Here is a 19,426-nt window from a genome sequence, read left to right as displayed (position 1 = left end):
AAACCATAAAACAGATTATTTAGGCTGTTCATAAATAGGAAGGCAAATTGCACTTATGCAATGGCACGGTAGACAGAACAAAACATCTTTGCAATTAGCTCTTGAATCACTCAAAGGGAAAGTTCGGATTATTTGAAGTGCCACTGTATGACTTTCTTATCGATAGTAGATGTCAGTCAACTCAGGTTAGGAGAAGCAGAGAGGAGCACCAGCACAGAAGCTAAAGTCAGCAACAAAAGGTACGACAGCCACTTAAGAAAGGCCCACCTCAAATAATCAATATCAGTTTAATTGTATGCTATATTTAGAATGATCAGTGTTTTACAGGTCAGTGTTTTACCTTGCTGTTACACAGCCTTTTCCAATAGGAAATTATGGAATATCTCATGAGTTGTCTTATAGATTTTCTCATTTCACAGCATTCACCATTTTATATTTTAGAGTTGCTACAAGCTCTTTTAATGCTAAAAAAACAAAAAACAAAACAAAAAAAAAACATAATTCTTACACAGCTTTGATTTAGAAGGGCTATGGAGTTGACTTGTTATGGTTGAGACACATCTGACACCAATATATGAATCTTTCAAAAAATAGAAAGCTTACCAGTGCTTGAGCAGTACTTTTCCTTTAAAAAAAAAAAAAAAAAAAAAAAAAACAGGAAGTGAGTCAGAGGTCCTTAAGATATAGCTAACCCTTTTAATGCCTGATTAAATTATGTTTTGGTGGAAATCTGAGACAGTTGACTTAAAAGGGCCAACATATTCACAAAAAATTTTAAAACAAAGATAATTAAAACAGCACATTTTTATACCTGTGTTATCAGTAGGTATTGATAGTTTTAGATTTTGAAGGCTTTTAACGCAGTTTTTGATTCTTGTCTGTGACAAAGGTGTTTTCTGGCACTGTGCAAGTTTATAAGTTAAAAATACTGAAGCAGGCCAAAATATTTAATAAATTACATGTATTTCATATATAAATAAAGCATTTTCACCAAAAAAATTGGAATTAGAGTGTTAGTGAATGGGTGTGCGATATTTGACTTATATAACTGTGGCTTCCTGTCCGAAGAGGCTCTCTGAGGGCTACTATAGGAAACACACTGACTATTGATAAGTACCTCATACAACCCCGCTTCAAATAATCCAAACTATCCAATTATCTGAACAATGTCTCTAATGATGACAACTATAAAAGCTTTTTTAAGAGATTCACTGTTTGCTCTGACAGCGTCAAGACAGAAATAATCAGAATATCCCTCTGTGAGCCTTCAGATTGAGGATCTCTGCAGCCAGTTTCTCTGCATCCATCAGATGTGGAAACATCTCCATGACCATATCCACCTGTTGCGGGTTGAAGATGGCTTGCAGTTTCTTGCGGAGCTCCAACCTTTGAGGGTCAAAAGCAGCAGGTGACGACTGTTTTTGGCCCCAGGAATGGTACTGATGGCCATCGTAAGAGCAGCAGGAGTTGTGGGAGTGTGAGGTATGGACTGAACAGGGGAGACTACGTGATGTCCTGGCTTGGGGCAGCCCCTGAAAGGGATCTGACCAGTAATTTTGCTGGTGATGTGGGGCTCCACTGTAATGTGGATGGCTGGGCAGGCTGCGGTGGTTTGGAACGCCAGGCGGGAACACGTGAGGAGGGTATGTGTCGTATTTTGGTTGGTGCTTGGAGTCAAAGTTTCCGTGATGATGCTGATGCGCTGCAGAGGGTGCTACATGGGAACAACACAGGCAGGACTGGCTGGTGTTATTTTTCTCCAAATGCAATGATGCATGTCTGGGTCCAGCGAGGGCACTTTGCTGCTGGGGCCTGAGCCTGTGGGATTTACCGAGGCAAAAGTCAGAGTACTGGCTCTCGTATGAGCCGAGCCCAGAATCCAGGTACTCGTGAGACATGTTGGCATAGTAATGACTGGGCATCTGGTGCAGCCCAGGCCACTCGTTCTGACACTGGCTGCCTGTTACAGAGCAGGGCATATGATTTGGGCTTTTTCTAGGATCCTCCCAGTACAGCAGTGCATTTTCAGTAACCTGACTGGGATGTGAAGAACTCTGCTGGTCTTTCATGTGCTCTTTGTTAGAGTCCTGAGGATGGGGAGGGGCATTATGAGCAGGATCTGATTGGAGATGTCGGGGTGATAATCTGGCATTTTTCTCTTCTTTTACAGTAGAAATCTGGGCTTTCTCTCTCAATTCATCAGCCAGGGACAGGTAGGACTGGTTTGCCCGCTCTGGATGGTAGAACTTACATTTGATGCCATAAGTGCACTTTTTGTCTGAGGAAACAAAAAATGGACACACGCACACACAAACAAAAGTTATAGGTCATCTCATGTGGGAACCACATTCCTTCCTTGTTCAAAACCCGTAAGGCTGGGCTGCACCAACAAGGATTAATTTTTAAACCTCAATAAATCATTAAATCATGGTTTAACATTAAATTATGTTACAAATCTCAGTTAGTTTTTACTTTAAACCTCAATTATATTTAATTTTTCTGTACCAAAGCACACTAATTTAAAATGTGTTCCAGTATTAACTTTAAACTTACACTCGAGGACGTTTAACTTTTTGAGATGGATTGAGCAAAATAATAAAGTTTTTTCTAAGAAAATTAAGGGATGAACTCAACCAAGTTATTAGCTCAACCCACCTTTTAGCTAGCTACCTAACAATATACTGTTTCTGAACTTCTTAGTTAGTTAGCAAAAATGTAATGTTTTGTTAACTTTTTAGCTAGCTACCAAACAATTTAGTCTCAAGGAACACAGAGCAGCCAACGGTCCCCTCCACCCTCTTAAACTCTACCCTATTTCATCTCCGTTTACATCAGTAAACTTGGACTTACTAAACAGCAGAGCTCTGCTTAATTTCAAATCAGGATTTACTCATTTTAAACCTTGTTTTGCTGAACTCTGATAAGAGCTTATCTTTGATTAAATTAATCTTTGTTGGTGCAAATGAAAAGAATGGAAAATCCAACAACATGCAGCATAAAAAACAGCATACTGTAGCAGAATGTTTCCTCTTCCTGATCTCTGTGCTAATCATATCGTACCATATGGACAGAGCTGTCTCTTTTGCTCTGTAGGCAGAGGCTTTTTCCTAAGGAAGTTGTCAAGACTGGGGCCATGGCGACCCAGAGGATCATCTGGAGGCATGAACCTGAACAAAAAAAAAAAAAAAAAAAGAAAGAAAAAAGAAAACAAAACAGACATGACTGATTGCTGATTTCTTCATTTTCTTGTGACAAATCAGCTGGGTGCTGGAGAGCTATGTTGCCCTGCTTACACCCTCAGGAAGCAATATGCCCTCGGGGACCACATTAAACAGGATTCAAGGAAACCTCACAGGCTCAGGTAGAAAAACAGGCTAATTGCTTACTTGTCATTCACAAAGGAGTACATAAGGAGCCTCTCCTCGATGCATTTCTTCCACTCAGGTCTCTCTCCTTGGAGGTCACGGTAGGTGTCATTGGATACGATCACTCCATCTGAATCGTACGCCAACTTGATGATAAAGCGGTCATCATAGCAAACCACTCGCTTACCGCCAACCCGGCGTGATGGAGTGAAGACCACTATTTTCCTTTTTTCAAGCTCCATCAGGATGTGTTGATCTGAAAGAACAAACACTCACCAGTAAGATGGCTGTAGAGAGATAGTTAGGAGGAGGTAGTTGTATTACCTCTTGTCACTGTACTACATTGTATTTAAAGGGTAACTTTGGTATTTTTAAACTTGGACCCTATTTTTCCATGTTTTGTGTCGAAGGATGTGTTCACAGAAGTCTTGTTTAGTCCTGTTTACCCCATTGTTTCCCATTATTTGGGATGGTTTGAAGGCTGGACTGAAACTCTGATATGGACCAAACAGCCACTCTCTAGTCCACCTCAAACAGAAGCACCAGGAAACATTTCCACCATATTACTTGTTTCGACAATTTTTGGACAGTTAGAAAATTAAAAGAATATTTTTGACCTTTAAGGGTAAACCCGCCCTATAGGCCCAGATGCCCTGAAAGTGTCCAATCCAGGCGTTGTGAACTTCAGCTATTATTTTAAATGGCCGAATGTGCAACACTGCACCCATGTTCCTACTCTGACCTAGTTTCGGACAAAAAAAAAAAAAAGGCAAGAAGTGTCTGCTGACAGGGCTGCAGAACTGCTGATAAAAAAACAGACTTGCAACACAGAAAGAGGGAGGGATTAAGTGTGCAAATGAAAAGAAGTGTCAGGGATTTCTTGATCATGAATCCTAAAGCTACTCTCCAGTTCTGTGGTTTATCAGAGAAATCTAAACTACGCTGCAGCCTGGAGTTAACAGTGACGAACAGATGTGTGTCTCCTCTATGAAATGTCTGCCACTGTGATGCAGTATAACTGTCCAGATGCTGTCTGCCCCCCCAAGAGGACAATATTTTATTTAAGAAATAAAGTATTAATAATAACACTAAACAAATAAAGAGATGCATATAAATGACAATCTTTTTCCTAACACACTGCTGAAACTGTGGTGTGGTGTTTCAAATCTGATGCCTGCAGTGCAGTGCAGGAAGATAAACTGAGGCGTGTTGATTCAATTCAAAACTGAAACAAACAAAGTAGAACTCACCAAAACTGTCTTGGTTTGTCTTTCCACTGTTTCAGCAATCACCAGTTCTGGTTTGATTGAAATAAAACCCTTATTCACTGAGGTTGAATGTGCCTGTATGACGTCCGACCTCCCTTTCACTCCTCTTCCAACATTTTCACATCTAACATGATGGAGTAAGAGTTTATTTTATGGGAAAATAGAGTCCAGGTTGAAAACCACAGAAGTTACAATCTAATTGTGGTGTGCCATAGCTGTATATAAAGTTCGAAGCATTGTTATGTAACATGACATACGAATTTGTCATTATTCACAACCACATGATAAAAACAAAAAGCCACAAAGCCTAACAAAAAATGCAAAAGCATTTTCCAAAGCCTCAACAATGAATCACAGAAAACAAATGACACCGGAGACAGTATTACATCACCTGTACAAATATCATTACTATCTCTGTGTACATGATATCACATTACTCTACCTGCAAGGTGAGTGAATGAAAATATGACACACACACTGTGGGTGGTTATTACAAAAGTTAGAAATGAGATGAAATGATCTGTGAAGTCTGTATAATGAAAAAGAGGCCAGGTTACATGAAAGCCAGACATGTGTATGGCTGAGCTACAGGCAAAACACACTGAAGGCACTTAAAAGCACGTCCAACTAAGTGCTTCTGTCTGTCTTTTCTGTCTTCACTTAACCTCCTCCTGTATATAATCTGTTGCTGTAGATGATTATCAGCAGTTAACTACACAGTGACTGCAAGTAAACTAGGTGTGGAAGAAAAAACACTGCTGGACTTCCTGATGGGGATTTCCCACAAATGACTCCAGGCTCATTTTTACTTCCTTGTTTGCGGATTGAAAATAGAACCTGAGGATTGCTCCATACAGGCTGCACAATTACTTAATCATGAGATGTGATGATGCATCAGTTTTTATCGGAACAATCCGCCCTACATTAAAATATTGTTGCTGGAGCTGTCTAAGGTTAGCGCTGAATAGTTTGAAAACACAACAGGACAAAAGGCAGCTTTGTCGACTCAAAGAGATGGTGTAATGTAGACATGATATCAATCTGGATTGTGCAGTTACACCCAAAAACATGGGTGAGTCAGCTGTCAGAAATGCAGAGCTCTTCACTATTTTCTATCATTACTGTACCCACATGAAATCCATAAAATCATTCTTCTTTGCCCACGCTCGCTGTTGTCTGTGTGTCAAAGTGAAACATAACTCAGTTATAAGTTGGGTAAACCTCAGTTTCTCAATCTTAATTGCGTTGCCCAATGGCTGAGTTCAGTATTTCTTCCTCTGACAACATTGAAACATTATCTCCCGGCTTCTGTGGGAATGAATCACAGATACAGGAACGCATACCAACAGTGCCGGAGGAGATTTAAGCAGCAGTCGTTTCACATTTCCTAGTAAAAGAGAAGCTCTATAGAGGAAAAAAAAAACCTCAGTGATGTATTTAAACTTCAGGAGACGAAGCAAAAGAAAGGAGAAGTTCAACATTTTGGAACATGTGCTTATTATTTTTCTACCAACACCTCTAAGGCTAACTAATTAACACATTATATCTTATCAATTTGTGAACTTTAAACGTGAAATGACACTTCATTTAAAAGGGTGTTATGTGCTGGACTGTTCCTTGGGAGGGACCAGCTGCCTCCAGGAAGTTGTTGGTCCCAGCCAAGAAAGTAGAGCAAAGAGAAACCCCTTGTAAAATAGCAAACTGACATTTTACTCTTTGATTTTTGTACAGATTAACCAAATGAAATATAACCTGTTATTTAGTAAGCTTTAGTGGTGTTGGAAGGTGGACTTTGTTACTTTTTCACTGTTTTGTCCCGTGTTCAGTCTCAGCACTGTACTCAAGAGCCATCCACACAAAGACTGATAACTATAACAGCATCAAAAAATAAATTGTTTCAAAAATAAGTCTAACTCAATCAAAGGGATTTTTTTTTTACTTTTTTGAATTCCTTTGTCCGCTTCATATCCTACTCAAGTGTTGGTTTTACTGTGCTTCGTGACGACCCTGATTAAGGCCAGAGCTGAAATGCTTTGGCCTGAAAACAAAAGTTTTGCCTTTGTGAAGCTGTGTGAGAAACCCAAACTTTCTTAGCTATTAAAAATTCACCCAGATTTACAGGGTATCACCTACAACTTATGACACACAAAACATAACATTAGTCTGCAAATTACACCTTAAAAGAACCAACAACATAATTTTACCTGAGACACAACCTACTGCTAAGTGGTCTTTGCTGCTGATAGGGTCTCTGAAGTTCGTTTGGCCCTTACTGGACTTGCAACAATTAAATGATTAATCAATTATTAATTGACTATTAAATGAATCTCCAACTATTTTGATAAAAGTATTCATTATGAGTCATTTTTTTTAAATATCTCAAAATTCTCTGATTTCAACTTTTTAAATGTGAATGTTTTCTGGTTTGTTTAGTCCTCATTGACAGTAAACTGAATATATTTGGGTTGTGGACAAAACCAAACGTCTGAGGATGTCATTTTGGGCTTTGGGAAGCACTGATCGACATTTTTCAACATTTTCTGACATTTTATGGGCCAAACAACTAATCGATTAATTGAGAAAAATTGGACAGACTAAACGACGATGTAAATAATCGTTACTTGCAGCCCCTTTAGAGCTGAAATCGATCCCTCCTAAGTCCCAGAATCGCAGCTTTAGTCCTCCCTGACGTCCTCTTTGACGATCCCCAGGATACCATTAATTTGATGTCGACTCGTACAAAAGTTTATGAATAAAATTTGTCTTCAGAAGATGACAACTCTTGTAGCAGTGTTGGATTCATCTGACTTAACTCTTCTGAAAAAAATTATGAATCCATATCCCTCTGGTCTCCTCTGTACAACAGTAACAGGTCATCTATATCCATTTTCCTAATCTGCCGACACAGATGGAGCACAAAGCGTGTGTTTGGCCCCACTGTTTACAGAACATTATCGTTCATTGGCGTGGATGCTCACATTGTTATCGTTATTGTTTTAGCAAACATTATTGGTGTGGACGGCTCTGAAACTAATCTTAAGGTTTTCACTTCTGAGTAAGTTTCATAACTGGAAATCCCATTAGGTAGACTAGACTGTTTCTGCTTTGGTTGGCAGTCAATGAGAGTGACTCATCAAAATTGAAAAATCATCAAAAAGATTTCACAGTGGCATCCGGTCAACCTCCCCATTGCTGATATTTATTACTAATGTGAGGTACTGTAAACTAGGAAAGTCCCTTTTTCCCCCTAGTGTCTCTTAGAGGTCAAAGTGACTGACTAGAGTGAATCACCCACCGTGAGCAAGTGGGTTTTAGTGGTGACTGAGAACAAAGTTGTTAGTTCAGCTGTACTGCACAGATCCTTACTTCCCAGTTAAAAGCATATTATTATAATACAATTAAACCATTATAATAGGTTGATTGTAAATAATATGCTGCTGAACCTCATGTGCAGTGTTTGTATAGGCTAATTTTATACTGAACTGAATGTGACAGCTTGGGCTAACAACAGACTGAACATGCTGAAATGAAGACAGAATCAGCATTGATTCAGGCTGAATGGTGATGCGTTCACTTACACTGGGTTCACCAACAAAGATTAACTTGCTCTGAGATTAGTTCTAATGAGAGTTTAGCAAAATTAGTAAATCTAGATTTAGAAGGGAAAAAAAGAGTGTCGTTAGGATTAAGTAAGTATTCTTTAACAAAATGTTGCATGTTTGCTAGCTAGCTAAAAAGTTAACAAAATATGACATTTTTACTAGCTAGCTAAAACGTTTGTTAACCTGGTTAGCCTACTCATGATGATCTCAAGTCTAAGATTCAATTTTAAATAGGAGTTTAAAGTGAAACAGAGTAAAATTAAATGGAGCTTTTGAGAGAAGTTTAAATTTTATCTTTCTCAATTTTAAACTAGTTTTAAAGTTTGGCGCAAACCGGCCTCGCTGTCATTCGCAGTGAAATGAAGTCAAATGATGGTCTGACTTTGCTTAAAAAGCTAAATTGCCAATATCTATTTAAACCAGACCCATATTTAAACCATCTGTCTGCTTGGCTGTACATTTCTTGTGTCCTCACCTGTTATTGGGGCATCGGGTCTGGGTTGCTCTTTGCGCCAGCTGGGAACAAACACAGTAACGGTGTTATGACCTCTGTCCAGGAAGAAGTTCACTGCTAGCTGGATACCTCGGCATGAGAACACTTCCTTGTTGCCATGGCTGTAAAAAAAAGAACAAGTAGTTAGACAATAAATAATACAAAAGGGAGCGGTAAAACCTCAGGTGATCTGTGTCAACACCACATGTATTTGAATTTTCTCTCTCTTCTCTCATCCCTCAGGGTATTACTCACTGAAATTCACGTGTTACACTTCACGTTTACTGAGAGGTGAAAATTTTGAGGTGTGTGCCTCTAATTTGCATATTGTAGCAGTGGCAAAACATGCACAGGCAGGGTGGAGAACGCCCTTTTTAAATAGGCGAGTGACATAACGATGGAGGAAAATGCATGTTTCAGGGTCAGAGCTGACAGACAACATGGCAGTGAGTGATGATGGCAGTTTGAAACATGTTATTTTAAACGTGCTTTTCTGTCCCCAGGTAGACAACACCTGATTTGGCAATGTTTTTTTTTTTTTTGTGTGCAGGTATTGGAACAGCTCAAAATCAGCAACACCCTGCAGCTATGATGATTATGAATTATAAAGTTGAAGGTAGTACAAGGAAGTTTTAAAACTGTCTCAACTAATTACTGATGGCTCAGTATGACCTTCATAAGTTCAGAAGACCATCAGCAGGAGGATCGGCTATTTCTGTAGTTGTTCAGATGAAACAAGCTTGTTTGTTAGCCAGTTGAAAAGGAGCATTTTATTTGGATAACTTTACTTTTGACATTATATTTTGTGGTCATTATGGTGGAAACACTACCGTTTTTGTCCACAGGCACCTCCAACTTGTTGTGGCTTTAAAGGGATAGTTTGGATTTTTTTGAGGTGGGTTTATGTGAGGTACTTATCCATAGTTAGTGTTTTACCTGGAGTAAATGGTGGCAGTTTGGAGAAGCAGCAGGAGTACTGGTGTAGGATGCTAAGCGCAGTACTGCTGTGGGCAAAGTCAGCAGCCAAGTGTTGCTCTTTCCAAACCAAACAGACTTCATAGACAGAAACGGCTTTGAATAGTTAAGTTTGTTTTGTTTTAGTTACTGTGGTGTTTTAAAGGGTTAGTTCTGATTCATCGATGTCACAAAATAACACAAATAAACTAATAGAAAGGGCGAAGATAAACTTGTGTTCCGGGAGGTAAAATCCCAGTTTTTGCCAGTGGCATCTGGTTGCTTTGGAGAGGATGATAGTTGCTTTACACAACACTGTTTCCCATCGCAAAAAGCTGTCTGTAATACTCTACTAGGTAATACTCTATGATAGTATATAGTATGATAGTATAGGTCATATAACCGCATTTTAAAAGATCCGAACTATCCCTTTAATGATCTGAGTTAAAGAAGTATTGAGATTACCTCATGGCAACATTGCTGCCGTCAATAACAACAGGCCTCAGTTCTGTGTCTGTGTTCTTGCGGTCTCCGAGTTGTGGTGTGATTCTGCAGGGTCCAGCGGCCCAGCTGGGAGGCAGCAGAGGGTCCTTTTGGCCCGCGCTCCGATCGTCGCCATCAGAACTAGACATGCTGGGTGCAGGGCTGGTCCTGCTCCGGACCAGTTCTCCCAGCACAGAGTTAGTGTCTGTGCTCAGGCCCAGTTTCCTCAGAGCAGCCTTCACCTCTGCTGAGGAATAACCCAGTTTCCTGAAGAAGTCCACTCTGAGCTGGAGCTCCTCGCTGTCGGGCTCGAGCAGGTCTGACGCTGAGCTCTGGCTGGTAAGTATCTGATCCATCCTGGAGCATCTGGGCCACTTCTCAGCAGCATAGAAGATGTGTTACACAGCCTCAGGGTGATATTCATCGACTGGCTGAGGGGAAATTACATTCAATTAGGAATGCATGTTTATGTCACATGATTTAACTTTTCCTTTCCCGTTTACTCACATTAAAATTGTAAAAATTATCTTATTCCAATCTGACAGAGTCTTAAATATTATAAATGGACTTCTTCACTGAATCTTTGTTTACAGTGAGTTATTTTTTAAAATTTAAGATTACATATATTTTGGCGGCACCATTCCATCAAACAGAAGCACACCAAATGTTTTGTCTATCATTTTAATCTTAAACCATTAACACAAGCATTTTATCTTATCCTGTCGTACAGAACATGGGCTTCTACAGAATAAAGACCTGACAGATAATCAATTTCTGGGGCTGAGGCTGATTCTGATATTAGATAGTAAAAAAATTCTGTTATCAATTTACATTGACCAGTATTCTTTATACAGACTATACTGTGCAGAATATAGAATATTTCCATAAACACACATTTTTTGCAATGATCAAGTGGTAATCAATCATCATTAATGATCATTTCTTTAAGAAAAAAAAAAAGAAAGATATAAAATATGCTCAAATGCAACAATTTGTTGCTTTTGTTGTTCTTAACTGAGAGTATTTTTTGGTTTCAGACTGATTGGTGAACAAAATGTAACCTTGAGCTCGAGGATATGATGACATTTTCACATTTGTAAAACACCAGTTACAACTGGCGTATTACAATTCACTGATTAATCAAGAAAATAACTGGCAGATCAACCTTTCATTAATAACCCCTCGGAGTCCAGGTTAATTTTTGACAGCTTTTTATGCGTTCATTTTGTCTTTGTCTTCACCTCACATGCATAGCATACATTTTTATGGCACAAATTCAGTCATAAGTCTAACTTTTTTGCCAAATTAATAAAGCATAAAGCGTCCAAGAACCTGAAGTACAAGAAAGATGACACATACATCCTATAAAACCTATACGGTTGTAAAGGTTGTCAAATAAAAGCAGAAAAATTAAAGAAAATACTTATAATACAGTCTATTTACATGTAAAGTGGTTTTATTCCAATTAGTTTGTGTGTTTTCAATAAAGGAATATTCCATATAAAAATGTCTTTAAAAAGCATATTATGGTCTTTCAAATGGCTTCTTCAGTTTGTCTCTACAATACAAATAAGTTCCTATAAATAAAACCTGGTAACACGTTGAACAGACAAAAAATATAAACTTACTCTCATATACTTCCCTCATTTAAAATATTTCCATAAATAATTTTAACCATTGCTTCATTTCCTCTTTATTATTTTGGATGTTATCATTGACATTAATATTAGTGTTTGGTACCTGATAAAGCTACAAATAGCCAAATAACTTTATGTAAATGTCTGTAAATGTGTACATTGTCATTGGTAAATGACGCTCCCCTGTCAAACAGCAGTAAAAATCAAACCAAAACGACTCGCCTACCACACAGTATCAGATGTAAGAGGCCTGTGCTGTTTCTACTGTGTCTACTCAGCTTTACTCTCTGTTACATACAGACAGCTGATGCTAACAGAAAGAAAGGCTGCTTTGCCTTCCCTGAATACGCTATGACAAGTGTATAAACCATTAATAACCGCCTCTCTACTTCAGCATTGACACCGGCCGTGTCCGCCTACATGACACAGGTGATAAGAAGTTTCCAGCGGGACTTTTCCACCGCTCACCGGTCGACAGGTTGACCAACTGACCGTTTCTCGTCGACAAAAACTCACAGCGGAGGAGAACCGGTAACTCACCTCCTCTGTCCGTCTCCTTCTCCTCGTCTTCCATTTGTCAGCAGGAGTCACTCATAACTCCTGTCAAAACGTTTCACAGTTCCGACTTCATGGCCCCTCCCCTCCTGGAAAATGGTTTCTTCCCCCCGCTGACGGAGGGAGGCGCGCAGCGGGGCTTTGAAATATTTGCATGTATCGGAGATAAGATAAGGTGTTCCTTTTCCTCTGGCTGTCACTCAGTCACATTGTCCTCACTCTGTAATAGAGCAGACTGCTCTCTATGTTCTTTGTTGTTGTTGTTGTTTCTGTCAGCAGTTTTCTGAGTGAAACAACTCATTTACTGTAGGGCGAAGAGATGATCAGTAGAAAAATGTATAAACAGTAAATAAAACTTCAATTTGATCGTTTAAGATGTAAAACATTCAGATTATAAAATAAAGCTGTTTATAATGGATTTAATTTTCTCTGATTTTTTTTCAGCAGAATTTGAAGCATTTTAATCTACTTTGTCCTGGTTAGAGTTTTATTTATTGTCATTTAATTTCTAATTTTTGTTATTTATTATTGTTTACTTTATATATCACATCACTTTTAGATTCCTCTACATATATTTTTATAATTACACGTATTATTTCCATATGCTTGTGTACATAACAGTCCTGTTTATTCTGTCTATTCTTTACCTTTGTTTGTTCAGCTTTGTTTGGCTGTAATGTCTATTCCTGTGTAAATACATTGAGAGCAATGTAAAAACCGGACTCTAATCTCTTTTATGTGTACCTGACACGGTCAGTCAAACTGATTCTGGTTCTTACTGGCCTACAGTAAATTGTAAATAACCTTTATTTTTTTCTGTTTTGGTATTTGTTAAAGATTTCGAGGTATGTTGATCTGCTTTTTTCTGATTAGTTTTTAAGGATCAGTGTATTTTAACAAATAGTAATACAATGAGATTCACAATGACCCAGTGAGACGATTTACGTGAGGAACTATTCATTAATTTAAAAAAAAAAAAAAAAAAGAAAAAAAAAGAAAGAAAACAACTTAAAATAGATGATGGTTTTAAAGTAAAGCCAGAAGCTTCAGACTGTAACAATGCACCTGTATTTTTTTTTTTGGTAGCCTCGCTCTTTTATGTGATACCTGTAATATCAGTAAATCTCCTCCTATTATCCTTCTTACGTAATAAAAAACAAAAAGACAAGCAAACAAAAAATACAACAGGGACAAGGCGCCGCCTAGTGGTATTAGAGCAAAATAACAAAAATCACTACACCATATGCATTTTTTTTGTTCTGGATGATTTTTGTTCATGTATGTAAGTAAGTCAAAGATAAAAGTGGGAAGAAGTGAGTGAGTATAATAAATATGTTTCCCAAGGACAGAAAATTAACTCATAATCTCATAATAGTAGCATATTTACTAGAGCAAAACTGCTTAGTTTCAGAGAAAGAACAGCACAAATTAATAAATACACGTGGCAAATGATGCTGGAATTACCCAAAAGGCTATTTTTCATCTGTAGTTCCTGACCAATGTGTTAAATAAGATTCCTAAAACTCATCAAAGTGAAACAAAACAGGAAATGCTGTGTGTCCTGGAAAAAAAAAATTTACATGGAGGTACATGTTACCTAAAGGAACAGTTCACCCCAATATTAAGAGTAAATATTTTTCCTCTGGCCTGTAGTTCTGTTTATCCAGATACATTAGTTTGGTGTGAGTTGCAGAGATTGTGGCTGTCTGCCTTCTCTCTAAAATAATGGTAATAAATTTCAGTAGGCCACATCTTGACACACTACAACATTACTATTCTGCTTACACATTTTCATATGCTCTATATATGTGATTGCTTTTTAATGTAGCACTAACCCATTTTCTGCTATTTGAATTTTGTAAGGTTAAAAATATATATGATAAAATAGAGGTGGGTATAAACCTCAGCACAGTTTCCCCTTTTGATGCAAGATGGCTGCAAACACCTAAACCTGAAGCCAGTGAACTTCACAGATGATAAAGTTAAGTATGACAAGATGCATATGGAAGACAAGGATAATAAGAAAGAAAAGATAATGAGAACAAAATAAGAAAACGTGAAAACAACAACAAAACTAAGTCTAAAATCAGTTTGTTTGCTTAGTCCTGGATAAACTGTGGCCTGCATTCGGTGTATAAAGTTTCTCTCTGCAATAATAATTTTAGTCAATCGCCACCCAGAATGTTCTTTTTGATGGTTTCTCTGGAAAAAATGTTTGATTTTGCCATGGTTAGTATTGTGTTTACACATATAGCAGTAGGGTCTGTGGGATCATGAATAATGATCAAATAAAGCACAAAGGTCATTACCTCACTGTACATACTGAAATGACACATAAACTTTTTCTACCAGGGCTGCACCGTTAACTGAAATATTATTGAAATTGCAATGTGACCAAGAGCAATATCCAAATCATAGGAGTTGTGTGAGAAAATAACATTATAATGAGGTGCTTCAGTGTTGCAGAGATGACCTGGCCAACAAATCTTGTACTCCAGATATAAGAAAACATGTTTGTTTGATACAGACCCCAATAAATTGCCCATCATCATGCTTTTAATTTTTTTTCTGTGAAAATGAAAATTGCAGTATCTCTCAGAATAACCACAATATGATTTTTTTTTTTTACCATATCATGCAGCTCTACTTCCTACTATACATATTAGTGTATTATTGTAATAATAACCACACTCATTGCAGCTACTGTTATCATGTAACAGGTCATGATTGTTCTGCTCTAATTTGCCCACTAGATGTCACCCTTGCACCATGTTATTATGCTTTAAAGCTCTCACTGGGAAGATTATGGAGGCTGTTGTGGCTTCAGCAGGTTGGTGGTTAAATTGTGAGGTTCTGTGTAGTACGTGTGTGTGTGTGAGAGTGTGTATGTGTGTGCGTTTGTAAACAACCCTTTGTGTACAGGGTTAATGGCACGGTCGAGTTGGGATCACACTGCGTGCAGCGGTTAATGGCATATACAGAGTTGAGTTCCGGAGAGTGGAGAAAGTAATCAGGGCCAGTTGCCAGGTGGTTGCCTCCTCTGAGGGCCCACACCACTGGTCCCAGGTGTCTGCAAGGCCTGATATTACTGCAGGGCAATGAGCTGCAGCCAGCAACGATGAGTTGGGGTGAAAACACACACTCACACGCACGCACATTCAAGCTCATACTGAAAGACAGAAAGACAGGGAAAACACACATATAAATTCACTCCTTTTCTTATCCGTGGCTTTATATGTGGGAGAGTTTCCAGGCGCTTTATGAAGAAATATCGGCTGTATCACACTTGGCTTGAAGGACAGCTATAGACAATTATAGTATTTTGGGTGGTGCTTTATTTTACGGTACATTAATAAAACATAATGCATACTTATATCAAATTAGAGGAAAACCAGAGAAAATATTTTATTATTCATTAGACCCCTTATCCCTAACAAGACTTTGTTAGAGGGTAAGTAGGGGTACATTACAGCAGAACTGTACTGTAAAATAAAGTGTATTATTTCCCACTCTTAGGCCCTTATTAGACTTTATTAGCAGGTAATTTGGGAAACAATAAATCAAAACTATATTCTAAATTATAGTGAAACCACATTTTTGTCCATGGGTCTAAAAGTAACACATATGCGATTTCACTTTAGTTTACAGTACAGTTCTCTAGTAATGTGTCCCTAATTACCTTCTAATAAAGTCTTATAATGGTCTGATAAAGGCTCTGATACTGTCTAATAAAGAACATTATTTTTAGTTTTTGTCTAATTTCAAACAAAGTACAGCTTGTTGTGTCTGACCAGTGAACTGTAAAATAAAGTATAACCGTATTTATTGAATTCAATCTGTAAACGCTCCATTTATCCCACAGTGGACTGTGACTGAGTGTATTGTTTGGCCAGGCATTATTGGCACCCAGAGAGCCATTGTTCAGTAATGCAAATCTTGAACCTTGCTGAGAGAATCCAAGTGCCCAAGATTGGATGAGATTAGTGCGGATTGGGCATTGTGCACATCAAATGCTTACTTTCTTAACATCTTGGGGGGAGACATTACCCTGCTCAAAGGCATATCTTTTTCCTCCAGGCAGGTGTAGTTTGGCAAGGCTTGTTAAACCTGAGACAGTTGATCAAATATTCAGCCAGGCTCATTGTGCCGCTGAGAGCTTTTTGGATGTGGTTGGGATAGTGGCGTGCTGATAAAAACCAGCTTTGTAGTGCCTCAGCGGCGGCCTCCCTTTGCTATTCCTTTCGTTGACTGCCCCGGTCAGCCGTCTGTCAGAAAAATTAATTTTTGTATGATTTCTTTAAAAAGAACCAAAGGAAAGAAAAGGCAGCCTTTAACTGGAGTAATCCATCTTGCACCAATGGTGTCAGAGTGATTCACGATTTCCAATTTAGCCATGGTTTGAATCTAAAGTAAATCAGGCAGGACGGCTCCACCCTTTGTGCAGCCGGACGACAAACCCTCAGTGACAAGAGCTTTCAAATGAACATATCCCCCACATTCATCTTGTTCATTTATTACATCAGACACCCCACTGCTTGTCCTACATAGATCAGCAAGCAGAGACCTCCTGACATAGTCTGTGAGTAAGGAGGTAAGGCATTAAAACCAGCTAGGTGGCTACAGCACTGATAGAACATCGGACAAAAGAGCAGCAGAATGGAGAGGGCCGAGGGTTTGAGCCTGTGTTTAATTAAATCTGCTTTGATTAGTGACAACTGAATTCCCTGAGCAGGTTGTGAGCGTAGAATTGTAATGTAGTGACTACTCCAGCCTGCTGTTCTACCCACGGAGACACACTCTGGAAGCATTTCTGTTTATCTAGATGCCACATAATGTAGTGGCATTCTGTCTGGATGTCAAAATAAGCCATAAACAAGCTGCAGGCAGAGTGACTACAGTCTGATTAAAATGACAGGAGATGTAAATCATTATGAAAAAACACTGACTGATAAAGGTTTAAATTACATTGCATCCCACCGTACAAAAACTCTGTGCTACTGTGCTGAACGCAACTCCCTGCATAACTCTACCACACATGATGTACCTCACTTAAATAAAGGGTGCATCACCAATCAACATTCAGTATACATGCATTTGTTTTTGTATATTTTATTCCTTATACAAAGACTAGAAATTCTGCATTATGAATTTTGCATTAAATTTAAATTAACATATTTTTCTGGTTTGTTAGCTTTTGTACTCGTCACAAATTAAAGGTCCGCAGTCCAAGACTTATGGGGATTTATTAGCAGAAAATTAAATGGAATTAAATATTAATTGGTGGTGATGTTTTCATCGGTGTATAAACACCTGAAATATGTTTCAGGCTGGCGTAATGTTGGACTAATATTGTAATATTGAGGGACAGAAAAGAGAAACTGTGTGAATGTTACGCTGCATTTTTGAGCAACTAAATAATGAGAGTGGTAGGTTTGATGCTAGTAACTGTTTTTTCATGTTGCTTTTTGTGGAACTTCATACTGCAGCACATTAGCTCTGTTGTTGTATAGGAGCTTGTTCTAAACAGTGTTTGTATTTGTATTGTTCCTGTATGTAATGTTAAATGTACTTGATAGACATGCCCTGAAGGTACCTGCATAGCTACGTGTGAAAAAGAAATGGTCAATCTGCTGGAATAGCTTGCTCAGTCCATAAAGTTGCCCGCTGGACAGTCAGATGCTCCACAGATAACGTTACACTTAGCATTCCTGCATCAAATTGCTGAATTTATATCATAAATGAAATAATTTGCAAAAACAAACAAAAGAATGGTGCTAATTCTGCATACCGCACTGTTGAGCCAATCTAAATAGCCACAATGGAAATCCATCACCGCGACAGTGTTTGCAATCTGCATGCTACTGCCAGATGCTGCTAAATCCTACGCACTGATCCTTTCATTAAAAACATATGCCTTACTACATGGTATTTAGTCTTCAAAAGTGCCACAATCAATATTTTTATTTTAACATTTAATAAAATAAAATGAAATGTAAAAAGGGGGCGCTCATAATGACGATCGCACAGAGAATTATCATTCAACTCTGCAAAAACTCGGGTCATCAAAGTGTTTTGGTGTCTTTTAACTCATTGTTTTGGTTTTACAGCCTGCAATTTTGCTGTTTTGGTTCGCTCTCACGGCTCTCATCCACACTGTTTTCTAACGCATCAAGCAGCCATTTAAATAGAAAAAGCTCCAGAAAACGCACTGTACGCTACCCGCCAGCACCAAACAGCCGACAGACAGAGTTAGCAATTAGCTGGTGAAAATAGTGGAGCATTTAGCAGTTAAGAAGCCAGAAATTTCCCCCCAGGAGATTACCCCAAATGAAAAGCCAGATATTCATCAGGTGGCAGGGACTTGACTCCAAATGAATGTTAATGTTGCTCCCTGCCTGCTGGATGTGTAAATAGGCCACTGTTTTCTAACATGTTCGCCGCAACAACAATGTGATAATATGTCAACGTTGCATTTGTTTGGGATTGTTTCTGCACCCCTCACATGACAAAAAAACCCCCAAAGTATCCAACGACAACATTCACATTTTCCATTCACACACATTTTCCACTTACAAACAACATCCCACTTCCTCTTTCCACTCCTCGCATCTTAGTCCCTCCCACTGAAGAGAAAAGATCCAACAACAGAAAAATCGAGGAAACGTTTTTAAAGATGAAACGTCCTTTTCCTGAATGCACACACACATTATTTCTGTCTGCATTTACTGATATTGTTTATAAACCCGCTTTTAACAATACAGATTATAAATGATTAGAAGAAATTATTCATTAGTGAAAATTGTCTAAATATATCACATTAAATTAGGATGCACTAGTACGTGACTGAATGGAAACAACAGTTAAAATGTGTTTATGGCTGAGAGACAGCAAACTACAGTAATACAGTAATGTATTTATCATACTAATTAAAAGAGAAAATGTCTGATCATGAAGAGAAAAATCTTTCAGTCTTTTAGACAGTTATTATTCTTTTGTTAATCAGACCTACACACACAACACAAATACATTATATTCAACCGCAATGTGAATCAGAAAACATAAAGTGTAA

General features: G+C 38.3%; 1 protein-coding gene across 1 annotated transcript; it reads right to left on the bottom strand.

The window, feature by feature from the left end:
* Positions 1–746: 746 nt before the first annotated feature.
* zc3h12aa (zinc finger CCCH-type containing 12Aa) lies at positions 747–12,462 on the bottom strand. The gene is made up of 6 exons (XM_084727078.1): positions 12,343–12,462; positions 10,148–10,596; positions 8,711–8,850; positions 3,387–3,621; positions 3,061–3,167; positions 747–2,278 (listed from the first exon to the last, which is right to left on the bottom strand). Exons 2-6 carry the CDS (start codon positions 10,519–10,521, stop codon positions 1,245–1,247), a joined length of 1,890 nt encoding a protein of 629 aa, XP_084583204.1. The 5' UTR covers positions 10,522–10,596; positions 12,343–12,462; the 3' UTR covers positions 747–1,244.
* Positions 12,463–19,426: the final 6,964 nt, after the last annotated feature.

Source organism: Lutjanus erythropterus, chromosome 9, assembly GCF_056507025.1.
Source record: "Lutjanus erythropterus isolate fLutEry1 chromosome 9, fLutEry1.hap2, whole genome shotgun sequence".
NCBI lineage: Eukaryota > Metazoa > Chordata > Actinopteri > Lutjaniformes > Lutjanidae > Lutjanus > Lutjanus erythropterus.
This window is presented reverse-complemented; position numbering and strand designations above follow the sequence as displayed.